At 41.2% G+C, this 19,364-nt stretch overlaps 1 protein-coding gene across 1 annotated transcript in view; it reads right to left on the bottom strand.

Moving 5' to 3' along the window:
* The window catches only part of LHCGR (luteinizing hormone/choriogonadotropin receptor), a 55,216-nt gene that overhangs the window by 22,771 nt on the left and 13,081 nt on the right, over positions 1-19,364 (bottom strand). Inside the window, exons 2-6 of the mRNA XM_045979625.1 lie at positions 12,474-12,545; positions 10,246-10,320; positions 6,559-6,633; positions 4,403-4,477; positions 4,237-4,314 (exon numbers count right to left, since the gene is read on the bottom strand). Of these exons, the coding sequence (XP_045835581.1) occupies positions 4,237-4,314; positions 4,403-4,477; positions 6,559-6,633; positions 10,246-10,320; positions 12,474-12,545 (375 nt within the window). The remainder of the gene's footprint in view (positions 1-4,236; positions 4,315-4,402; positions 4,478-6,558; positions 6,634-10,245; positions 10,321-12,473; positions 12,546-19,364) is intronic.

Raw genomic sequence — 19,364 nt, 5'->3', positions numbered from 1 at the left:
CTAAGGGACATAATAGCGAAAGTGCAATGCATAAAATTTTTTTTTTTTTAAAGATTTTATTTATTTATTTGACGGAGAGAGAGATCACAAGCAGGCAGAGAGGCAGGCAGAGAGAGAGGAGGAAGCAGGCTCCCTGTGGAGCAGAGAGCCTGATGCGGGGCTCGATCCCAGGACCCTGAGATCATGACCTGAGCCGAAGGCAGCGGCTTAATCCACTGAGCCACCCAGGCGCCCCGCAATGCATAAAATTTTGATTGGATTCTGAGTTGAACAAAATTCTATAAAAAATATTTTCATTGGAATGCAGACTGTAGTTTGGACAATGTCATTAAAGTCATGTTTTTGGGGGGGTGTAATGGTGTAGTTATGTAGAGTGTCTCTGTTTTGGGGAGATACATACTGAAGTATTTGAGGTATGAAGTGTCGTAATATCTGTAAACTTCTTTTGGATGATTGGCCAAAAGGAAATGTATTGTATATATTTACATATATAGAGATGGGGTGGGTGTTGCAAACTGCTAATAGCCGATAAATCTAGGTAAGATGTATAGGGCTGTTACTGGAAAGAAAAATGGAAAGCAATTCCACTTGTCCACTGAAAATTTTAGAATAAAACATATTTAAAAAGAGATAACAAGACACGATGTTTTCAGGATGGTCTAATAACAACTGGCTTGCTGAATACGAGCTTTTAATCATGGTGGTGCTGTGTAGTTGACACAATGTGATTGAATTTGCACGAGGAGGTATTAATAATCCCATTGGATACACAGAGACAGAGCCATGTCTGGATGGTGTAACTTGACTGAGGGTCATTAGACACAGCTCCAGGACTAGAACCCAGGCTTTCTGATTCAACGCCCAGCAGTCTCTTTGGTGTGGCTTATCACAGGGCAGCCAGGAATCTTGCTGTCCTTTGCCAGGCATTCTTTCTCTGAGAATTAGTTGCCACGACCTTTACTTTTCTTTGTGGAGTTCAGACGTGAATCAAAGTTGTCTCTTTTTTGAGACTGGTATGACAAGTCATCTAGAATATTTTAAAGGTGGTATAGCCAAATCTTGCTCACTCAGGGGGTACATTTCCAGGTGGCCTCTTGAGGAGATTTAATGAAAAGCCAAAGTGGCTATAAAGGAACACAAGAGTATAATGCATAGTTTTAGCATTAACCCCACTGAGCTTCTCCAGCATCAAGTGAAGTATTTTGTTTTCATTAAATGAGCTCACAGTTGGTAAAGATTTGGGGTGGGGGGAGGGCAGGAAAGGTTCCACAAATAGCAAAATCTCAAATACTACTAATAATGAAGAGAGAAGGCCTGCTTTTATTATTTTCTAATTAGGGAGTTGAACTTTATAGCTGAGAAAATAAGGCTTTCCTCTTTAAGTGTAATACCCTTTTTCCAACACAGTGCTCCACAGGATCCTTCACTTACAGAAGGGCCCATTCAGCTGAGAACAAGTGCCAAGCAAATGACTAATCACTCCCCTTCCAGATGAAGGGCTGAGAGTGAGGAGGGGGACGGAAGTACAATGCCCCCTGGGCCCACTAGGAGAGATGAATCTACATTCCTCATTAACTTCAAAGGTGGGGCAATTAAGCCCTGCTGGTAGGCACTATTCTTCTTGAAATCATAACTAACATAAGTTAATGGCCCCATAATAAAAATACTGTGCAGCTCTCATGTGCATATGCTAAAATGTGATGTGTGAAAGGAATCTTTGGTTGTTCCTTGAGTTTGGTGAAGTGGTCCAATCTTGGGAGCTTACAGAACTCTGTAGGTCATCCCAACATTTGTTTTCTTATTCATTGTTCTCCACGTCTTCTGTCCTTTCATTCATACCATTTCTACTTCATTCTTATGGCTGTATATTTACCTGGGATGAGTACTGTTTGGGTCCTGATTATTTTTAGATTCAGGTCAAAATCAAAGAAGTCTTGGATATTTGTGATCTTTGAATAAAGGCTACTCTATTGGGTGGTTTCTTCTTAATAATTTTGTCAGAGTTACTTCTAAGCTTTTAATCCTTTACCCAGCGTTCAAGACTCAGCAATTCAATGTCCCCTACACCCCTGCCATTTTTATTTAAACCTATTTTCTGTTTCTTAAGCTGGGTGTGTACTCACCCATAAATAAGACATATCCCATTGTCCTCTTTCCCACAGCCATGCTTTTGCTCATGATGTCCCTTCACTTAGACTACTGGCTCCCCTTCTCTTGGTAGGTGGTACCACATAACAGTTAAGACTGTGATTCTGGAGCTGATGGAGTCTAAAATCTTGACCCTGGGCAAATTATTTAATCTTGTGGTGCCTTGGTTGCCGCCTCTAAAAATGGAGCTGATAGTCCCTACCTCATAGGGTTGCTGTGATATGTAAACAAGTTTTTAAAAGTACTTAAAAACAGTGCAGGTATTTACTAAGTGCTGTATAAATATTACTGCTATTATCACATTTGCCCATACCAATGTTACTGATAGTACAAGGTCTAAGTCAAGTCTCAGCTCTACCATGCAGCCTCCTCTGACTCTCCAGCCCAAGAGGACTTCTCCAACACTTCTCATTTCTGCATAACACAAACTCTAACAGTGAATATCTACTGGTTTGTATTATTCTTTCATTGTTTCATGTTTGCCCCCATAACTTCTCCATTTCCTCATAATTGAGATTCTGAGCTCCTTAAAGACATGGATCATATGTCTTTTGTGTTCTCACTAGAGCCAGAGGAAGACCCCAATCCTAAGGTATGTGGTACCTCTCCATGCAGTCTTTGCTCTGTCTCTGACAGGGGATGTGATAAATGAGTAGTTCTAGATACATGCAACAAAAGTTGGAAATACTTTATAAAATAGAGCTGGAAGAGCTTTAGTGTGTGAGGGAAGTAGAGGGGCAGAAAGACAGCAGAGAAGATTTTCTAGGATCTCCTGTCTCTTTCCTTGTGTTTAAGAGCTGCAAGTAAAGAATTTATCTTGACAAAGAAATTTTTATTTTGGTTGTTGTTCTGTATTCCCTTGATTGCAATACTTTGAGCTGGGCAATAGCTTTGTAACATGACAATTAAATGTGTGAAATAATACCTACACAAAGTAAAAAGTACTTGAATAGTACAATGCAATGTACATTGATACCAATGTTTAAAATCCATGATGTAAAAGAAAGTCCTCTGAGATGGTCTCTTCTCTTGCTTTACAACTACCTCCTCATTTGGGGTCATCCAATGCATGCTCTCTATTTCTTTAAGGGCAAGCTCATTTATTGACTCATTATAACCCTGCCTTGGCTGTAACCAAAGCAAAAGAGTGAGAGGGAGATGGATGTGAGGAAGAGAATTGTGTATGGGTCACTGGATTTTGGATATAAGTGAGACATGGTGCCCAGAACACTCCTTCCGAATGGTGGGGCAAAGGCAGGTTCCCCATGTGCAGACAGCAAGGACCCCAGAGGGAAGGAAGTCAGGCAGAAGAACAGTGAAGAGAATGGTTCGGGTTATCTTAGTACACTGCCCAGTGAACTTCATGTGCATATGAATCACTTGGGAACTTGCAGATTTCAAGTCAGTAGATCTGAGTCCTGAGAGTCTGCATATCTAACCAACTCTTAGAAGATGCAGTAGATGCTGGTCTATGGACCACACATTGAACAGCAAGGCCTTAGGAAAGAGCATAAAAGGGGTAGGATCTGTGAACCTGGTAACCTGATGAGGGACTGTCAAATAAAAAGTCACTATTTTCAGGTATTAGGGGATGTACGGAATGGGTATAGACGGTGTTCTTCAGAAGCAAAGTAAAAAGTCAGAAAGAGAGAATAAAGGAGTGAATGCAGGCTCTATCGATCAACTGTTCTACGTACTTAGAGAGTATCTTTCCAAACTTTTCATTTGAAACTTGAAATTTCTATGCTCTTTGAACCAGGGCAGCCATTTCCCTTCTGGCTGTCTCTTCCCAGCTTCAAAGCATTCCACTGATGCAGTGAACAATTTCCTTAGTTGGAAATTTGGTCACTGTCAATCCGCAGGGTCTGTCTGATTAATTTTGAACAGAATGCTTCGGTTGGTGGTTGTGTGAACACATGACCGAGCTGCAATCCTGCTCAACTGCTCTCACCGTTAGCATTTTTGGTCATAAAGAACGTTACCAGTGAATGAAGAACATGGTAAAAGATGAGAAAGAGCTCACCTCAAGCTAGAAGCGAGAATAGCAGGAGCCTGAATGGCAGAACGTGAATCTGGGAGTTTACTCACAGTGTTATGGATTCGTTACTCATCCCTTGAAAAGCATTTCCTGGTATGGTGGTTATGTGTAAGTTATCACAAATTTCCCTGGAGGAATAAAATGAGAAATATTTACTTTCCAAATTTTAGTTGCAAATGGGAAACTGTTACGCATAGCAATCAGCCTGGTACTTACAGAATGAAATTAAATTCAGAGGAGAAGATCTTCGTAACATCTGGAAGCTTTCGGATGCCTGTGTTACAGATGCTCCTGTGATTTGGGGCAGGGTGGGGATGTGGGCAGAGAGTGAGTAAAAGTGTAAAAGTGATTGTTTTTAAGGCATAAAGATAAATGCAGTAGAAAGGCACTTCGAAAAGACTATCTTCACATTAAAAAAATATTGAGTTTGGCTTTATTGGTAGCACTTTCAGCTGTTGAAGATTGGCAGAATTTTAAAGCCCCTAACACTATGGGAGAAGTTGCTCTAAAGATGCCTGTTCAAAGATCTAGGGGCTGGGACTAAACTCTCAGGTCTTCGTCCTTTATATTTATGTTTCCAACCTGTCTTTTCCTATTGTATCAATCGCATTTTTCTGTTGTATTCTATCCCATTCTTTTTTGGTAATTTGCTCTCGATAGTTCTAGAAAGCATCCCTCTACTTTGGAATAGGTTTTAACTCAAACCCTTTAGGAGGATTAACCTCCATATGAGAAATCCATATCCATCATTATGAAAAATCTTTCTTTTTTTAGCTGCCTTGTGGTTCAGGAAGTTCTTCCTTATAACTTACTGAAATCACTATCTACATGCTTTTGGTTATTGGAGCTACTCAGGGCTCTTCTTCTCCCCACCTGTTATTTAAGCTTCAAAGAAGAGAGAAGCTTCAGTGATAGGTTAAACTGAAAGTTATTTTATACACAAGAATGAGACTCCTTTAGTCCAGGCATCTGGATTTCCTCTAGCCGAGTTTTAAATTCACCTACGCAGGACTGCAGAAACTGATACAAACTTCCTCTCAATCCGGTGACGATGGAAGGAAGCCAGGTTTGTCCTTTGGCTCTTTCTGAGGCTCCTTCTTACCTGTAACCCCAGATGGTGCTGAATCCTTGCCCTCTCTGTGGCTGGTGATGGCATTGTAACTTAGACAGCAATGTGTACTGGGGTTAGGGGACTATCACTTGTTTGGGGGGGCGAAAATGCTATTTCATGGAGACAGTGATTCTTGGATAACAAGGGACTGCAGTGGTCAAATTTGGTTCTTGCATTATGTTTTTCTTTTTCTTTCTTTCTTTCTTTTTTCCTTATGTTTTTCTAAAGTGGTTGACACTGTAGATGCTTATGTGTCCTGCATAGCCTCGGAGGCCTGGAAAAGCAGAATACCTGGGCTAGGAGCTGTTCAGGGTTAGAGCTGCCGAAGGGGCTAGGCTTGGGTCAGCAGCAGCTCCTGTAGGAGGCCCCAGGGCAAGGCTGTCCAGGTGACATGAACACCAGACCCAGAGAGATATCCTCTGGTCCCTCTCCTTTTTTTTTTTTTTTTTAGGTGGTGGGAGTTGTGGACTTCCACTCCCTGGAGATTTTATGAAATTTAACTTATCAGGAAGAAGAGAGGATGTCTGTGTTAGAGGGTCTTAATTTTTTCTGCGTGAATAAGTGACTGCTCGACCTATGAGAAGATCCATAGTGATCAGTTTATAGATTGTGTCAAGTTTCAGGAATTTTGGTTTTGTTGGCGAGGCAATGAATCTGCTGGGTTACCGTGGGTACTCAACTTAGAATTCTAACCATAGACCTAATAAGATTTAATAGGAAATAGAAAATAGTGATTTAGTTTATACGGCACAGTGCCTACCTCAAGGTAGTACTTACAAAGTTTTCACTTAATGCATAAAGGAACAAATGAGATGAAGGCATCAGTAATTTTTTTTTTTTAAACAGTAATTCTTAACCAGGCATGGGTGTCCAATCAGAATTGCCTCTTCTATTTTTGCCTGTGCTCTGTCTGCATCACCACCTCACCTTAGACATTCCGATTTACTCTTTTTCAAGTGTCGTGACCCTGCTTCCCCATTCCCACTGTCAGTTTTGAAAATCATTGCAAAGGGGGTGATATTCTTTTCGTGTGCTTTTTGGAGAGTCAAAATGTTGGGAGCCAGTTACATAGATTCTGAAGGCACCCAGCCTGGTAGCTGACAAGAAATGCTGATTAAATTTTAACCAGAAGGCTGAAGACAGACGTGCAAATAATGCTAAGTATATAGTTAAAAAAGTCTTCCCAGCATTTTAACTGTTTTTGATTTTCATCAGATACCCAATTTCCCTCCCCAGTTGCTCAAAAAGGAAAAATTCTCACAGGTATTTTAACCGGGGGAGATTTCTAAATGCTCCAGCCTCAATGTACACCAGGTTTTTCGTGTTCTGGATCAGTCTGTAAACAGAGAAGGAGCAGTTTAGGAAATATGTATTGTTTGGAATGTACAAGACCATAGTTATCAGAAGATGCTGGTTGGAAATGGCATCAATAAAAATCAAGTGACTTCTGTATGCCTCAGAGGAGCTCCTGAGAGCCTGGGGAATGAAACTGCATGGTGGGAGCCACTTGGCTCTTGCCAGGAAACTCTGCTCTCAACCTCTTTCTGAGGCAGGTGTAAACATCATAGCTGGGAGTCTGTCTCCCCCCCGCCCCCCCCAATTCGGTGAGGTAGCACCAACTTCCAGGATTCCTGACCAAGTGGATCCTGCCCCACCATGGAGCCTGCACGCTGGGGGTGATGGGAGAGTCCACTCCCAGGTCAGATGAGCAGACTGGCTACTCTCCCTTATAGGCAAACTGGTCTTCTTCAGACTGGGCTGGCAGCCCCACTGACCAATGATCCAGACAGGCACTCAGTCTTTGGATCAGACCTGGGGCTTGGGTTTGGGGGAATTTTATGCCCATTGTTATAGATAGTTTGTTGTGTGATGATGCATAGTTTCCTAACTTCCCTGAGCTGGTGTGACCTTCTATAAAATTGGAATAATAATATGCTATCTTCCTCCCTCATAGGTTGGTATGTAGTGAGTAATAGAATAGCTAGAGATAATGTAGGGAGGGCTTTGTAAAGTATAAAAGTATAGCCATGATTCCACAGTGGTGTGATGGCCCTTCTCCCTACTTCTCCAGTGACTTTGACCCTTTGAGAAGTAGCCACAATTGTCTATCTACTCTGGATTCAAGGTCAGTAAATGCCTTTGACTCTCTTACCCATGCCACAACCACCTGAAAAAATTATGATTACTCTTGTTCTGTAGAGGAAATATAGTGTGTTGGTTATTTGGAGGGGTTCTGGAGTCAATTTGGTTTTAGTAATTGTATGACCTCGGATGCACCATTTAAAGCTCTGTTTCTTCATAGGGTAGTTTTTGAGACGTAAATGTGTGTTTCTGGTTCACAGTAAGGCTTTAACTAGTGTTAACAATTATTAGTATAGTTGATGAAACAAGGATGTTGAATGATTTATCTCTAGTCACACAGCTAAGAAGTAGCACAACTTGGAAGTGAATTCAATTTTTCAGACTTTGAGTTTTGTGTTCATCCCATCCCTCCCTTACTATAGTTACCCACCACTGATGCCTATTTCCACCTTTTATTTCCTTTCGATTCTTTGGTGAGTGATGTTTTACTGTAATGATTTTTACAACAACTTAGTCAAGCCATTGTGGATCATATAAAGTATTATATAGGTAGAGTGGAGGAACTTTTAAAGAGCTTTTGGGGTCTGACCTTAAACTACTCATCCATACATTCCCTCACTCGACAAACATTTATTAAGCACCTACATGGGGCTACAGCTGTGAAGAAACAGAGCCTGTATGGACCTAACATCCTAGTCTCAGGGCCTTCCCTTGGAGTCCATAAACTTTCCCTTAGAGCATTTTATTTTTCTTTCTGTTGCATCATGGGTAATTTATTTATCTTAAGCTATTCTGGTGGTTCTCAGTATAAGCTGTGCTTTATTATGATGGGCAGATTTCTAGGTCTAGGATACTACTGTCATTTATAATGGTGATGACCTGGGGAACCCTCCTACACTGTTGGTGGGAATGCAGGCTGGTGCAACCACTCTGGAAAACAGCATGGAGGTTCCTCAAAATGTTGAAAATAGAACTACCCTATGACCCAGCAATTGCACTACTGGGTATTTACCCTAAAGATACAAACATAGTGATCCAAAGGGGCACATGCACCCGAATGTTTATAGCAGCAATGTCTACAATAGCCAAACTATGGAAAGAACCTAGATGTCCATCAACAGATGAATGGATAAAGAAGAGGTGGTATATATACACAATGGAATACTATGCAGCCATCAAAAGAAATGAAATCTTGCCATTTGCGATGACATGGATGGAACTAGAGGGTATCATACTTAGTGAATTAAGTCAATCGGAGAAAGACAACTATCATATGATCTCCCTGATATGAGGACGTGGAGATGCAACATGAGGGGATAGGGGGATAGGAGAAGAATAAATGAAACAAGATGGGATTGGGAGGGAGACAAACCATAAGTGACTCTTAATCTCACAAAACAAACTGGGGGTTGCTGGGGGGAGGTGGGGTTGGGAGAGGGGGAGGGGGGTTATGGACATTGGGGAGGGTATGTGCTATCGTGAGTGCTGTGAAGTGTGTAAACCTGGCGATTCACAGACCTGTACCCCTGGGGATAAAAATATATTATATGTTTATTAAAAAAAATAAAAAATATAATGGTGATGACCACTTCTACCCTTCACTTCCCTACCCCCTTCCCACAAATTCTACTTCATAGCCAAGTCCAGACTATAAATATGCATTTGAATATCCATTATTTTGGATTTTCCCATAATCAGTTGATGAGGTATTCTCACCTCCTTTAGTATACTATCATCTCCTGGGGAAGATTTGCTTTTTATCTCCTCTGTATTCCAGCAGAGGACATGGTTGCACCCTTGGATGGCATGTAGCGGGTACTCATATTCTTATCAATCAGTTATTCTCTTTAGATAATTGCTAATTGGACCATTCATAGGGAGGCCTTGTGGTGTGATGGGAAATGCATGAGCTCAGTAGAAAGACAGGCCAGGGTGGAATCTCAGCCCTGCCATTGTGCCACACTGGTAAAGTTACTGACCTCTCTGAGCCTCCATTCCTTCCCTTGAACTACAGGGATAATGACCCCACTTTGCAGGGGAACTGTGAGGATTAACACAACCTCAAGGAAATAAATGCCAGACATAAGTGTGTGGAAAATGTTTGTTGCTAATATCCTTCCCCTTCTCTTAACTTTCAAAAGTCCTATGCAGGTGATATTTTTTAGAAGTTCAGGTTTGAGCCAAATAAGGCAGCAGTAAGAAGCCTGGTTTGGGAGTCACATGACCCAATTCCTGGCCCCAACTCTAACACCGACTTGCTGTGTGACATCAGGCAAGTCAGTTACCCTCTTTGGGTCATCAGTTCATCACCTGAAAACTGATTTGAGCCATTCACTCATCTTTTTTGTATATTGGAGGAAAATAATAATTTGGAAAGAACTGTTTTTAAGTATCAATTCTAAAACATCGCAATAACAAACAGCACACACATGTCCAACACAGGGTTTTACATGGATTTCTAAGAATCATTTACTAAATAAATAAAGATGCCCAAACAGTGCTCAATGAACTAAATTCATGATCTCTAAGCTCCCTTTCAAATTTCCCCGCTATCCCAGGTACTTCATACCCTCCCTTCCATAAGGTAAGAGCTAGTCGGCAGGACTCCACAATGTCAATTTTAATTTCCAACTTTGTGTTGTGATGTTTCAGAGTTTATACAGCTCCCAGGGAGAAGCAGTTGTCACCATGGCAACCTTCAGGCCACTGCAGTGAGAGAAATTAGTGCCTGCCCAGACCTAGTCGTTGCTGTGGTCTTTTTCTCTTGGATTCCTAGCGGTGGATGCTTGGATACAAATACTGAGTGGGCTCCAGCCAGCAAGGGTAATAGTGTACAGCAATAAACTATCTGTTAACTGATGCTTACATTTCAGACAAATTGAAGAGGTTGTCAAAGGCATTAGCTTCTATCTTTTCCAGAGAATCACTTTGAGAGATTTCACTAGGGGAGAGAAAAAAAAAAAAAAAAAAAAAAAAAAAGAAAGAAAGAAAGAAATGACCATGCATGCATCATAATAACCTGTGTATGTGACCCAACAACTGGGGCTCCAGTGTGTCCTATTAAAAAAGAACAGGGATGCCTCCCATTGTCCTCATGTCATAAAGTGCTACCATCTCCCTTAGGAGCATTGATGGGCATCTATAAACCAGGTGCAGTTGAAATGCAGGTTTCAGTAGCCCCTCTTTATGTGACAGGGTTTTTTTCTTGTTTATGTATGACTCAGAGCTCCAGATTGTTAGAAGTGGACAGGTCTTTTGAGAAAATCTCATCAGATTCCCTTCTATGACAGCTTTGGAAATTAAAACTCTCCAGAGGAGAGGCAAAAAATGCTTATGGGAAGGTTCAGGACAAGGATCAGGATGTCTGAATTCCCAGTTCCGTCACTCTAGTGAGGTTTTAATTTGGGTTGCAATTCATTGTTTCATAACTCTTTTTCTTTTTCCCCAAATCCTGCCCTGAGGCAATTGCAAGGTGGTCAATTTCAGCATGTAGTATCATTTTTGGGTTGTAACATCTGTTTCTTTGACTTTTTTCCTTTTACCAAATGGAAGATAAGGAGTATGTCCTGTCCGCTTCAGAAACTGTGCTGACTTCATATTGCCTGGTGAATAGAGTATGAATGAATGGATGGATGGATTAATGAATGGAATCTTTTTTTTAAAGAGATTTTATGTACTTATTTATTTTAGAGAGTGAGAATGAATGGCAGGTGGGGCAGAGGGAGAGGCAGAGAATCCCAAGCAGACTCCGTGCTGAGCATAGAGCCCTATGTGAGGCTCGATCTCACAACCCTGAGATCTCAACCTGAGCCAAAACCAGGAGTGGGGTGCCCAACCAATGGAGTCACCCAGGCATCCCTGAATGGATTTTTTTAAGACACAAATGTAAAGGAACTAGCCTTGCCATATGCCATCCCAGGCATGCAGGGAATGTCAATGTTACCCTAAAATCCCAGCATAAGCTACCATTTGCTGCCAGCTGAGAAAAAAGTCTCAACTTCACAACTTGTACATTTGAGTCTTTCTAAGGTTAACATTCACTGAAGCCTTCAGACTCGAGAGCTTTAGTCCACAGAAAGGCTGAGCCTAAGGCAGTTAATGTCTTTTACGAACAACACAGTAATGGATTGTTCCTGGACGGATTCATTTTATTTGTACCTAATGGTTTGTTTCCTTAGCTGTGGCTGCTTTTCTCATGAGGAGGTCTAATGCATTAAAAGTTATCAAAACTCAACATTTAAACTTGAGAGCAGAAGAGTAAGGGTTAGGTTCAAGGAAACTGACATTCTGTAATTCTTGGGGAATTATTTTTAATATCCTCATTGCTTGCTAATACCCTAAAGAGCAGTCAGAGATTACCGAAGGAGCTAGGATTGATGCAGCATCTTTAGTGACGTAAACTGGGATTGTTAAGATCAGAAATGCTCTGTAGGAACTAAATGGCCTTTGAGGTCCTTTCACGTGGGCTGACATTAAGGAGGATGCGGAAAAACCAGACTCCTGAGAAAGTTCTCTCTCATGTATGGTGTCTTGTGCCCTAGAGGCTGAGACCCAGGGAGAAAGGATTGAAGTTACATCTGACAGAAATGTGAGATCATGCTGTATTATCAGGTTGCTTTACACTTTTGATGAAGGCCTTTTATCAATACAGCTATAAATACTGTGTTTTTGTCATATACTTATTATATTTTAGATATAAAGATTATCTTTTGATGCACAATAAACTTCCAACACATTTTATTCTGTGTGGGTGTTATCTAAAAATGTGACACAAGGGAATAACTGCTGTAGCAGAAGGAGAATTTTTATGATTAGAATCTATTTTCTTCTCTACTTGAGAAGTTTATCATCACTTATCAAAATGCATTCAGTTCATTGAAGCAAGGTTAATTATCTGGAATTTAATGACTCTTGAAAATCATACTGTTCTTCAAAGGTCCCTAGATATTATTTGTATTATAAAGATAACAATACTGGGGTTTCTTTAACACAGTTCCTCTCCTAGAAAAATTATCCCCTTTTAACTATGTTTTCTCTTACAAAAATTTATTATTCCAATTATGAATGTCTTTTGATATGCAGTATCTTACTTACATTTTTATGACCTCATTAAGTCCTCTGAAAGCTTGAGATGGGATTAGTTTGATAGGGAGATAGTTGAGTGATCTAGAAAAGAAGAAAGGAAAGCCAAGAGTTTAATATTTAAGACTGGGTACATTTTTTTTCCCAATATCTAAGAAAATTTATTGATGAACAGACAATACAGACTTCGTCATAATATTGATTTTTTAAAAATTTATTTTCAGTGTAACAGTATTCATTGTTTTTGCACCACACCCAGTGCTCCATGCAATACGCGCCCTCCCTATTACCCACCACCTGGTTCCCCAACCTCCCACCCCCTGCCCCTTCAAAACCCTCAGGTTGTTTTTCAGAGTCCATAGTCTCTCATGGTTCATCTCCCCTTCAAAAATTTTCTCAACTCCCTTCTCCTCTCCATCTCCCCATGTCCTCTATGTTCTTTGTTATGCTCCACAAATAAGTGAAACCATATGATACTTGACTTTCTCTGCTTGACTTATTTCACTCAGCATAATCTCTTCCAGTCCTGTCCATGTTGCTACAAAAGTTGGTTATTCATCCTTTCTGATGGAGGTATAATACTCCATTGTGTATATGGACCACATCTTCCTTATCCATTCGTCCGTTGAAGGGCATCTTGGTTCTTTCCACAGTTTGGCGACCGTGGCCATTGCTGCTATAAACATTGGGGTACAGATGGCCCTTCTTTTCACTACATCTGTATCTTTGGGGTAAATGCCCAGCAGTGCAATTGCAGGGTCATAGGGAAGCTCTATTTTTAATTTCTTGAGGAATCTCCACACTGTTCTCCAAAGTGGCTGCACCAACGTGTATTCCCACCAACAGTGTAACAGGATTCCCCTTTCTCCACATCCTCTCCAACACACGTTGTTTCTTGTCTTGCTAATTTTGGCCATTCTAACTGGTGTAAGGTGATATCTCAATGTGGTTTTAATTTGAATCTTCCTGATGGCTAGTGATGATGAGCATTTTTTCATGTGTCTGATAGCCATTTGTATATCTTCATTGGAGAAGTGTCTGTTCATATCTTCTGCCCATTTTTTGATATGATTATCTGTTTTGTGTGTGTGGAGTTTGAGGAGTTCTTTATAGATCCTGGATATCAATCTTTTGTCTGTACTGTCATTTGCAAATATCTTCTCCCATTCTGTGGGTTGCCTTTTTGTTTTGTTGACTGTTTCCTTTGTTGTGCAGAAGCTTTTGATCTTGATGAAGTCCCAAAAGTTCATTTTCGCTTTTGTTTCCTTTGCCTTTGGAGACATATCTTGAAAGAAGTTGCTGTGGCTGATATCGAAGAGGTTACTGCCTATGTTCTCCTCTAGGATACTGATGGATTCCTGTCTCACGTTGAGGTCTTTTATCCATTTTGAGTTTATCTTTGTGTACGGTGTAAGAGAATGGTCGAGTTTCATTCTTCTACATATAGCTGTCCAGTTTTCCCAGCACCATTTATTGAAGAGACTGTCTTTTTTCCATTGTATATTTTTTCCTGTTTTGTCGAAGATTATTTCACCATAGAGTTGAGGGTCCATATCTGGGCCCTCTACTCTGTTCCACTGGTCTATGTGTCTGTTTTTATGCCAGTACCATGCTGTCTTGGTGATCACAGCTTTGTAGTAAAGCTTGAAATCAGGTAATGTGATGCCGCCAGTTTTGTTTTTGTTTTTCAACATTTCCTTAGCATTTCGGGGTCTCTTCTTATTCCATACAAATTTTAGGATTATTTGCTCCAGCTCTTTGAAAAATACCAGTGGAATTTTGATCGGAATGGCATTAAAAGTATAGATTGCTCTAGGCAGTATAGACATTTTAACAATGTTTATTCTACCAATCCAAGAGCATGGAATGGTCTTCCATCTTTTTGTGTCTTCTTCAATTTCTCTCATGAGTGTTCTGTAGTTCCTCGAGTACAGATCCTTTACCTCTTTGGTTTGGTTTATTCCCAAGACTGGGAACCTTTTAAGTTCATGAATAAAACGTGTGTGTGTGTGTGTGTGTGTGTGTGTGTGTAACTACATGTAATTCCAGAGTTCCAACAACTGGATTCAGGTGTATAGAATTCCAACTTATATCAGTAAAGAGATGTGCCACTACTCACTTTTGGTCTTTATCAAAGAGTATCTTATTTTGTAAGTAAGATCCTAAACTTTGGGCTCAGACACACCTGGATTCAAATCTCCACTCTCCCATTACATGGCCAGTTGATCCTGAGGATGTTATGTAAGCCCTCTATTTTGGTTTCTTCATCTATTAAATTGGAATAATAATTCCTCCTTCACAGGGTGGTTATGATGATTAATCAAGATAAGCTATGTAAATAACAGGGCTTGGGCACCAAGTAAAGAGCTGATAAATCCTTTGAGGGTGGCCCCATAGACCTGGTTGGGAAGATGGAAAATAAACTGTCTTGAGAAAAGTAGAGAAGTGACTGGTGAAAATACAATTGGAGGGGCGCCTGGGTGGCTCAGTGGATTAAGCCGCTGCCTTCGGCTCAGGTCATGATCTCAGGGTCCTGGGATCGAGCCCCGCATCGGGCTCTCTGCTCTGCAGGGAGACTGCTTCCTCCTCTCTCTCTGCCTGCCTCTCTGCCTACTTGTGATCTCTCTCTCTGTCAAATAAATAAATAAAATCTTTAAAAAAAAAAAAAGAAAAGAAAATACAATTGGAAACCAGGCAGGCAGGAGAAGGGAAGATTCTAGGAACTAGAAACATGTTCCTGTTTTGATCTATACCATCTTCCCCAGACAGCCCCTTTCAGTGTCCTCCCCTCCAGACCTTGGGACTTCTATGATAGCTCAATCACATAGGCATCTCATGCCATTTTGGGGGAACATCTATCTATAGGGGATTCTGTTCAGTCACTCACATGTATTCAGAGGAACAATCAGAGTGTTCTTGAATTGAGACAAAAGTTACTCAAAAAGTTGAGACAAAAGCAACACATAAAAATTGAGAAAAGAGCAATTCCTCAGTGATAGCGAAAGCAGGACAGGATGATGTATGCCTGCTGGGGTTAAGACATCTCAGACAAAAGCATCTGCAAAGAGGGGTGAATGGTCAGCCAGCATCAAGCATCTACAGTGGTTCAGGGTTTTGGACCAAGCACTGGCAGAGGTGGGGGGAGTGAACAAGGACATTCCAGGTGGGAAGTGAGTATCAAGAATAAGAGATGCTGTCAAGCGGACTGTCATTGTTGCCGGAAAAAACACCTTCTGCATCAGGAGTGTATTTGAATCAGGGAGATGTCTTACAGTCTCGGAAGGGACTTGCTACTGGTATAAGGTACTATGTGAGTTGGGCACGCCTGCCTATAACTTTATTTTATCCACTCAACAATGGTGTGAGGTGGGTATTTCCCTTTGATAGCAGAGGAAGTAGATCCCAAAGAGATTCAGCAGCCTGAACAAAGTAACATGACCAAGCAGACTGAGCCCAGATGTTCTTTCTATGGTGTGATATTGGGCCAAAGTATGTGACTCTTAACCCAGTCTTTTTCTCTCCCCACCCCAAACTTAACTGAGGAATAACGACAAATATAATTGTATATACTTAAAGTGTACAGTATGGTGACTTGATATACACATACATTGTGGAATCATTACCAAGATTAAGAAAATTAACACATCTGTCACCTCACATAGTTAACTGTTTTTGGGAGGGGGTGAGAACATTTAAAATCTACTTTCATTAGATCCTCAGAACATAGTCTTATAACTCAAAGTTTGTGCCCTTTGATCTATAGCTCCTCATTTTCCCCTCCCTGGAGCCCCTGGCAACCATAATTCTCTTCTGTTTGTAGAAAACTGGCTGTTGTTGTTTTTAGATTCCACATATAAGTGATAACATACAGTATTTGTCTTTCTCTGTCTGGCTTAGTTCACTTGGCATAAAGCCTTCCAGATGTATCTACGCTATCACAAATGGCTTCTTTTTTATGGCTGAAAAACATCCCTGTGTGTGGGTGTGTGTGTGCGCGCGTGTGTGTGTGTATTCATCACATTTAAAAAATGTATTCATTAATTTTATGAATAATAACTCATTAATTCATGAAGGACCCTTTGGTTGTTTCTATATATCTTGGCTGTTACTACTGGAATGAACATGGGATGCAGATATCTCTTAAGAGATGGCGATTTCATTTCCTTCAGGTCTATACAGGTAACCCACTCTCTGTCAGTGAGCAAGGTGGAGGGACAGGCATTGTAATCTTGTTTCTCTTGAGAAGAGAAATGCTGCATTCTCTCAATTTCTCCTACAGAGCATCTTACCCATAGTTCCTCTCTAGGGACTAATGCAGAGAAATTTCATTTCAGAGATGCTTTTACTCAACAGTTTCTTAGAGACCATACAACCTAGAGGAAGTAATCCAAACTTGATCCTTTGACTTTATTCCTGAAGACAGTCCCACCAAACACATTGTTCAATACCCAAACTTATTTAACAGGGCATGCAAGAAGTACAGGGTCAGCGGGGGGGAGAAATCTTCTTACAATGGCATGTTTGCTTCCTATATTTCTTCTGGAATCATGTCCGCTTGGCTTACTGATTAAAAACACAGTTTTATTGCTCTCTGCACTGCCAAGTCAATAAATTTCCAGAAGAGAAAGCTGTATTCTACTGTACCCCATGCCACATCAATAAAACTGACAGCCAAATTCTGATTCCAGAATCTTTATTGCTGGGGATAATGCAGTACAGAACATATTTTGGAGAGTGTTTACATAAAAGCTTAAAACGAACCCTTCAGAGCTGTTTATTCATGCAAATGGAACCCAGACGCTGGAGCCTCTCAGCAAGCAGCCTCCTCCTCAGAAAGGGAGCACAGTGTGGCTCCCAGGAGAGCAGTTTGGCTCAGGTTTGACCAGGGAGGTTGCCAGAGCTTTTGATTGATGGAGGGATGAGGGATGAGGAGCAAAGGTTGGACAGAAGTGAGAGAAGCTGTAGATCACGCACTGGCTGTCCCCAGTGACTTCAGGACAGCCCTAGTGCACGATGAAATTTTGTAGTTGATGTTGATGCTGCAGATCAGGAAAGGCAGCCATAATGAGAATAAAAATAAAGTTCCTACCATAAAGGAGGCACTGAGCAACCAGCAGGTAACTTTGTGGATGTGGTTGGGGTGAGGATGAGTCCTGGGAGCCATAGAATGGGGAGACAGGTGGGTGAGGCAGGTGTACTGAGCTTTTGCCACTACATACATTCTCGTGAAGTGAGGGGCAGAATGTGGTTCTATGACTCCAAAGCTGTTTTTCCCACTGACTTACATTTTTATTTTAGAGATGTCATGTCTTCCTTCTTGATTCATCTTCAGTTGGCAGCAGTTTCTGAGCAGACGTGCCAATAACCATTTGAATGTACTGCCTTTGAAGGTGCTCCTTCTCTGATGGGTGCTTTTGTGAGGCCAGAAACTTTTTGCAATGTGAACTGTCTCCATAATAGCCCTGTGATTCTCCTCCAGTATGCATCCCAGAGAAATTCTGACAGTGATACTTAAGGGAACCGGTTTCAGGATGTCCTTCATGGCACTGTGGCAGCAGGGGGTAGAATGCAAACTGAGCGTCCATTATTGAGCGGGACAATGGTAGTGTGGGCAGCACGTACCTAACTCATAGGTCAGCAGCTAGAAGCAAGAGTCTAAAGGCACACAGAACAGCCTGTGTGGATCTTAGAATCATGGTACTGAGAGCAACAAGTAAGAAATTGATGACATAAAATCCTACTTGCCAAATTAAAAAGTATACACATACAAAATATTAGCTATTTTAAGAGAAAACACCTCAGCAGATACTAGGGTCGTTGCCTATGGCAGGTTGAAAGGAGTGAGAGAGGGGATGAAATGAATAACTGAAAGCAGAGTGACTTTGAACGGACCAGCGATGACATTGCTTGCATGAAGAAGTGTGATCGACTTAACCCTCTGTATCTGAGAGACAAAAAAAGAAAAAGAATGAAAGTTCTGTTTTGATGTATTGAGTCCTCCCCTGCTTTCCTTCCCTCTCCTCTTCCTTCTTTTCCTCTTTTCTGGTTTTGAAATTAGGCCTATGTGTAGTCCAAGAGTTTTGTGAACTTCAGGAACTTCTGTGGAAAAGCCTAGTCAATATCATTTGCTGTAGAGCAGCAGCCAAGGAGAACTGGGGACAAGAGATCAAGGGCAAGGACAGTTCAGCAGCTCCACTGTCCAGGATCAAGAAAGGAAATGAAAGCTATGCGTAAAGCAAAGACAAATAAAAGAGGGGCAGATCCTTTTCTGTCTCAGACAAGGAATGTGACAGTCCTAAACCAGGCAGCTCAGATGGTAGTAGAGAGCCAGGCTACTGGGCAAACATAAGGTTGAACTTGGAGGGTGGAGAGTTCCATCTGCCTCCTAAATAGTCCATGAGATGGTTCAGGAAGTTCATGGTGGGGGGCGCCCCAGCTACTTATTTTTATTACATTTCACAGCCTTTTCCCTTTCCTTTCCTTCTTCCTATGTGACACTTCGATTTGTAAACAGATGGGTGATACAACATGGGTAACACTTGGATTAGAGCCAAATTCCACTGTGCCCAAGGGCCTGTGCTACAGATGCTGAAACAAATACTTCGATCGGACGACGGAGTCTGCCTTAATGTCATCGAATTCCATTTATTCATAAATCTTGTCTGGAAGTCCCCAGCCTTTCCAGTTATGGGCTAAAGTTGAGGTAGATTGAAACTAAGCACTCACTCTAGTTCTGGCATCCTGTGATTGGTCATGACTCTGGTGGAGTCCTATGTCTTGCTGCATTGTTTACACTAAACTTAAAAATATTCGAAAGGCAGGAGTACACCTGCAATGTCTTGAATTATACTTGCTTCCCTTGACACCAGGTTGGTGCTTGTTTTTGCCTTGAGTCCTTATCCT

This window comes from Meles meles, chromosome 15 (genome assembly GCF_922984935.1).
Source record: "Meles meles chromosome 15, mMelMel3.1 paternal haplotype, whole genome shotgun sequence".
Lineage (NCBI taxonomy): Eukaryota > Metazoa > Chordata > Mammalia > Carnivora > Mustelidae > Meles > Meles meles.
Note: the sequence above shows the minus strand (reverse complement) of the source record. Positions and strands in the feature narration are given on the sequence as shown.